Source organism: Octopus bimaculoides, chromosome 11 (assembly GCF_001194135.2).
Source record: "Octopus bimaculoides isolate UCB-OBI-ISO-001 chromosome 11, ASM119413v2, whole genome shotgun sequence".
In the NCBI taxonomy this organism is placed as follows: Eukaryota; Metazoa; Mollusca; class Cephalopoda; order Octopoda; family Octopodidae; genus Octopus; species Octopus bimaculoides.
This window is the reverse complement of record NC_068991.1, coordinates 51105321-51110231: the sequence shown is the minus strand read 5'-3', so window position 1 is coordinate 51110231 and position 4911 is coordinate 51105321. Positions and strand designations below refer to the sequence as shown.

At 32.1% G+C, this 4911-nt stretch overlaps 1 protein-coding gene across 2 annotated transcripts in view; it reads right to left on the bottom strand.

The window, feature by feature from the left end:
- The window catches only part of LOC106873920 (unconventional myosin-X), a 545087-nt gene that overhangs the window by 277009 nt on the left and 263167 nt on the right, over nucleotides 1–4911 (bottom strand). For both annotated transcript variants that reach the window (XM_052971791.1, XM_052971792.1), the window contains exon 16: nucleotides 4535–4641. In XM_052971791.1, coding sequence (XP_052827751.1) covers nucleotides 4535–4641 — 107 coding nt within the window. The remainder of the gene's footprint in view (nucleotides 1–4534; nucleotides 4642–4911) is intronic.

Here is a 4911-nt window from a genome sequence, read left to right as displayed (position 1 = left end):
AGAGAGAGAGAGAGAGAGAGAGAGAGAGAGAGAGAAAGAGAGAGAGAGAGAGAGAGAGAAAGGGATAGATAGATTGACATACATATAGATGGTCACTATTGTAATATAAGCTATTTTTTCTTAGAGACTAGCAAGCCTTTAATAACTTCCTGTAGATCTGAGTTACCACCTGTTTACTGTTGATGAAGAATAAGCAAACTTCAACAAGGATATAGATAAAAACTCTAAAAACACTGGTTTTTAAATACCAATAATTATACGGCATTAATCCCTCTATTTAAAAATTTTTCAGTTTTGAATGATTAAAGCTACATTTTTTTTATTTCTTACAAAACATTCTCTAATATTCCTCACATATTTAACTTGTGTGTTTAACATGTACAGTATAAATATACAGGTAGAATAAACATATAAATTGTATAATGTATATATGTATAGTAAATATTTATATAATATATATTTATATTGTGTTTAAAGTGTTTTGTCAGTAGAATTTTCAAATATAACCAAAATAGCAAATGTAAACTTTTATGAAGGAGATGATATCAGTTTGTATGTTATTACAGATTATGACAACTAAAGTAGTTTGTTAAATGAAATGATTAGAAAATATTTATTATTTAATAGCTGCTACAGTGTCACAGTACTTTTAATATCCCATTTATTGAAATTTTGAAATACAAAATAAAGGAGATTGAAAATAAAATTAAAATATTCAATATATTAATTTGTAGTTCTGTTTAGAATTAAACTGATGGCTTCACTTAAAATTTTCATTTTCTACTTCTTCTTAATTATTTTGTCAAAATATTTGCTTTGATTGATTTTAAGAGATGAAATAGATGTCTCTGGTTACAAAACAAAAAAAAAATAGTTTGTTACAAGTAGGTCATTAGTAAGTGATTCAAGTGTTAGCAAACTCTTACCTCCTCTTCTGCAGAATCTTCACTTGAGTCATCAGCATTTTCACTAAGAAATGAGGTTTCAGTGAAAGTGAAAGCTTTCTTCACTGAAGGTGCATCTTCATTAGTAAATGACGTTTCAGTAAAAGTAACAACTTTGTTGACGCTTGTAACATTATTAGATTTCTTTTTGACCAATGATCCTTTGGAAGGCAATGATGGCTTTGGCTGGTCAGTCTCAGCTTGCAGCGCCCACTTTAACATGTCATTCAGCTGGGTCAGCACAAAGCTGAATGCAGAAACATTTTCATGTACCATTGGTAAGTTTCCAACATGCCTGAATACAAATTACTTAAGACTGAAGCCTGATAGAAGAACTGGGAAACTGCTTCCAGACAATATCAGTTCAGTGTTGAGAATGTCAGCTGCCAATGAAACCCAATCAGAAGGTAGCTTCCAATTTCATTTTTCACTTAGCAGAAGGTATCATAGCTAGCAGTGATGAAGGATGGGAGCTGATGGAGGAGGTGAAGTGTCGTATTGCAGGTATTTCACAAGCAATATATTCCAGAGTAATTTATCTCCGATCTAACTGATACAATGACCAATTTCAAGGCAGCTAATGTTACAGGTGAATATATTTTTCAATAGTAAAACTAATTCCTTTCCCATTGAAATATAAACTTGAGAGATTTGTTTGGAAAGAAATTGGAAATTACTTTCTCAAAAGCTAATACATTCCATTATAACATATTTCATGAATAGTGCATTTAAAAAAAAAAATTTTATTAATTTTCTTTATTTTTGATCAGAGATTAAATTGAAGTATTTATTTCAGAAAGTAACATACATGTTCTAATTTGTCAATAAGACGTTTGTCAAACTTTAAAAAAATAAAAGAAATATATAAAAAAAAAAAACTTTCTGCAAAACTATCTTTTCTTTCAGACACAAAACAAATATGAAAGATAAGACCATTTCCACCAGTTAAGAAAGAACAAAAGAAAAAGGTAAATCAAGACCCAGTAACTGATTCTAAACATTAAAACATTGATATTATGTCAGGCAATGTATTAACCAGTTTAAAATATTTTTTTAAATTTGAAAGTAATTAATTTGAAATTCCTGCACAAACATGTTTGATGGATTCCATACAATTTGCTACTTAAAGGGAAGATGACTAATATTACAGTAATTTTATAATTAAGATTAAATGAAAGTAATTCATTAAAAATAACAACACTCCTCCAGACTGGAGAAGTAGAACTGAAAAATCTGGTTAGTTTACAGAGCTGTTTCTTAAAAATTATTTTGTAACACTAAAATTTGTTTATAACACAAACAAATAACTGCTACAGCTACAGTAGAAGAGATTTTTAAACATTTTCTTCAGTGTATTAAACTATATATTCATGTTTTCCTTTTATATATTACCAGTTTTGAGCTCTAAATCCTATCTGTTATGTGTATAAATTAATTATTAAAAAAATAGGCTTCTACAATAATAAAAGCGAAATCTTGTTTGTCCGCCTGGGACCCCTGTATCTCAGTCTATATTTGCTCTACATAGACATATACGTTTTTGGAATTAGGATGATCCAAGGATTGAAAATCTGCCCTTCATTTGATTCTTGAACATTCAGCATTGTGATCTGATTTAAAAGTATTTGGGTTGCTATTTCTAGCAGGTAAAGCTTGGTTGATTCACGCCATCTTGGTTTGGCATTTGTTAGCTGACATCAGAGATCAAGGGGGATGAATGACATTCACTTCATTAATTTTATGTCAAGATAAGAACTCTGGGACAAAATGGCCAACAGCTGGAATTCAACTTGGGACTAGAACAATAGAATGATTGCATTACAGAATTAATTCTCATCCCTCCTTAACCTCTGATTAAATGCCATTAGGGCATATAGTCATTATAGATGTATTATAGCTCTGTTTAGTTTAGGGCTGCAGGGCCATTTAGCCCTCAAAAGTCCACAGGGAGTGCAGCATTTAAGCTAGTTCTTGATATTTTCATCACCATGTGTCATATGCCTGCAGCACATTGATGACACTACAACAAAAGTCTTCCTGATTAAGCACAAATTCTTCAGCTGCCTTGCTACTCTTGCCCAGCCTGCTCTTGATATTGTCCCATCCATTGCATTCTTTGCCTGCCTCTTGATCTACTGCTGTCAACTCTTCCTTCCAGGAGAATGTTTTCTAAACCTCTGTTTCTTTGAATATGGCAATAATAGATGAACATTTGTTTTTTACACAATGTTCAGGGGTTGTCATCTTTCATCTACTTACTGTAACCTACTTGTGAAAGACAATGAGAAATGAAATTACTCCTTGATGTCTTGGCTTATAAATATCCTTCATACTATGGGAGAGGGTTGGGTCATCTGAAACAAAACCTTGAAAATTCGTTTTGTTATAGGTCATTTTATTTTTGAGGCAGAACTACAAAAATATTAAGGGTCAACTTGTATTTGAATTGATTTGGTAATTATGTAAAAATCATTAACCAAGTCCATTTGCTAGCACAACAGATAACAAACATAAGGAAATATTGAATATCTAATAACACTGAAGATATACTGTTTACCAATCAGTATAGACACTTTGTATGTCCAATATTTAAGCAACTAACTGGCTAAACAATGAATGTCTATTATTTTAAATAATGAACAAGCAATATTTAGCAATCAGTAGAGTAAACAATGAACAATCAATGTTTAGCAGTCCAGACAGGAAATAATGAACAACCTATATTTTGCAATCACTTCAAACAATCAACAGAATTTAGTAAATTATTTTTGTTGAACATTACTGGAATGGTTAGCTGATCACACAGCCATCACCACATTGTCTTACGTCTATGGCGAAGTCATTCCAATCTGGATGGTTTGATATTCTGAACCTTAAATAGATGCTTTGGACACCTGTTCCTTTCCCTCTATCATACTTTAGCCTCCCAATACATGGCTTAAGCCACATTCAGTCAAGGGGACATTTTCGTTCCATGAGTGATTAACTGACCTCAAAAGTGCTGGTAGCAGTATACTCTGTAAAATGGTCGGCATTAGGAAAGGCATCCAGCCATGGAAATCATGCCCAAGCAGATATTATTGGAGCTCATCGTAGTCTTTTGGTTCATTGGATCCCATCGAATCATCCAACCAATCCCAGCATGAGAGACAGACATTAAATGATGGGGAGGATAAGGATAAAGGTGATGATGATGATGATGATGGAATAAAGTTCATTTCTACAAAAGATTTTTAATACTGTATAATTTACAATATTCCCTTATCTTGCTGTACTCAGTTCAAAGTACCCTATATATTGCTTGTAGAAAGCAAAAGAAGAATCTTCAAATATTTTAGTTAGCATCATGATTATCTGATTCACTAGTTCTGATCACGAGTTGTTTCTGAACATTGATCTGCAATGATCCAGTGTACACTAAATAAATCATGCACAAGCATCTACCAATTACAATGCCTTGCAACCATAAGTCGATGAGTCCAACATCAGCTACATTGTCATTATAAACAAAGACACAATTATCACATGCAAAAGTTTAAATGGCATCTTGTTTAAATTGAGAAGTTAGTAAAATGAAAAGGTTGTCTTACCTGAAGTAAGGTGGCAGCTTTCTTCTTTTTAACAAACCGAACACGATCTCGAATGCAACGGTAATTTGTTTGAAGTATAATAACTGCATAGCGTTGACGGAGATATTCTGTGAAGAGATCATAATAATTAATTACATATCAAACTAAATTTGCACAAACTATTTCAGAATAATATTTTCTTACAGGTGGGTCTTGTAAAGTTTGATACATGTTTTATTATTATTATTATTATCATTATTATTATTATTATTATTATTATTATTATTAAGGCGGTGAGCTGGCAGAATCATTAGCATGCCAGTACAGCTGTGTAAAAAGCCCAGAAAAATGGGCAGTACCCTCTACAAAATGGGTGGAGGAGAAAAATTTGCCAACAG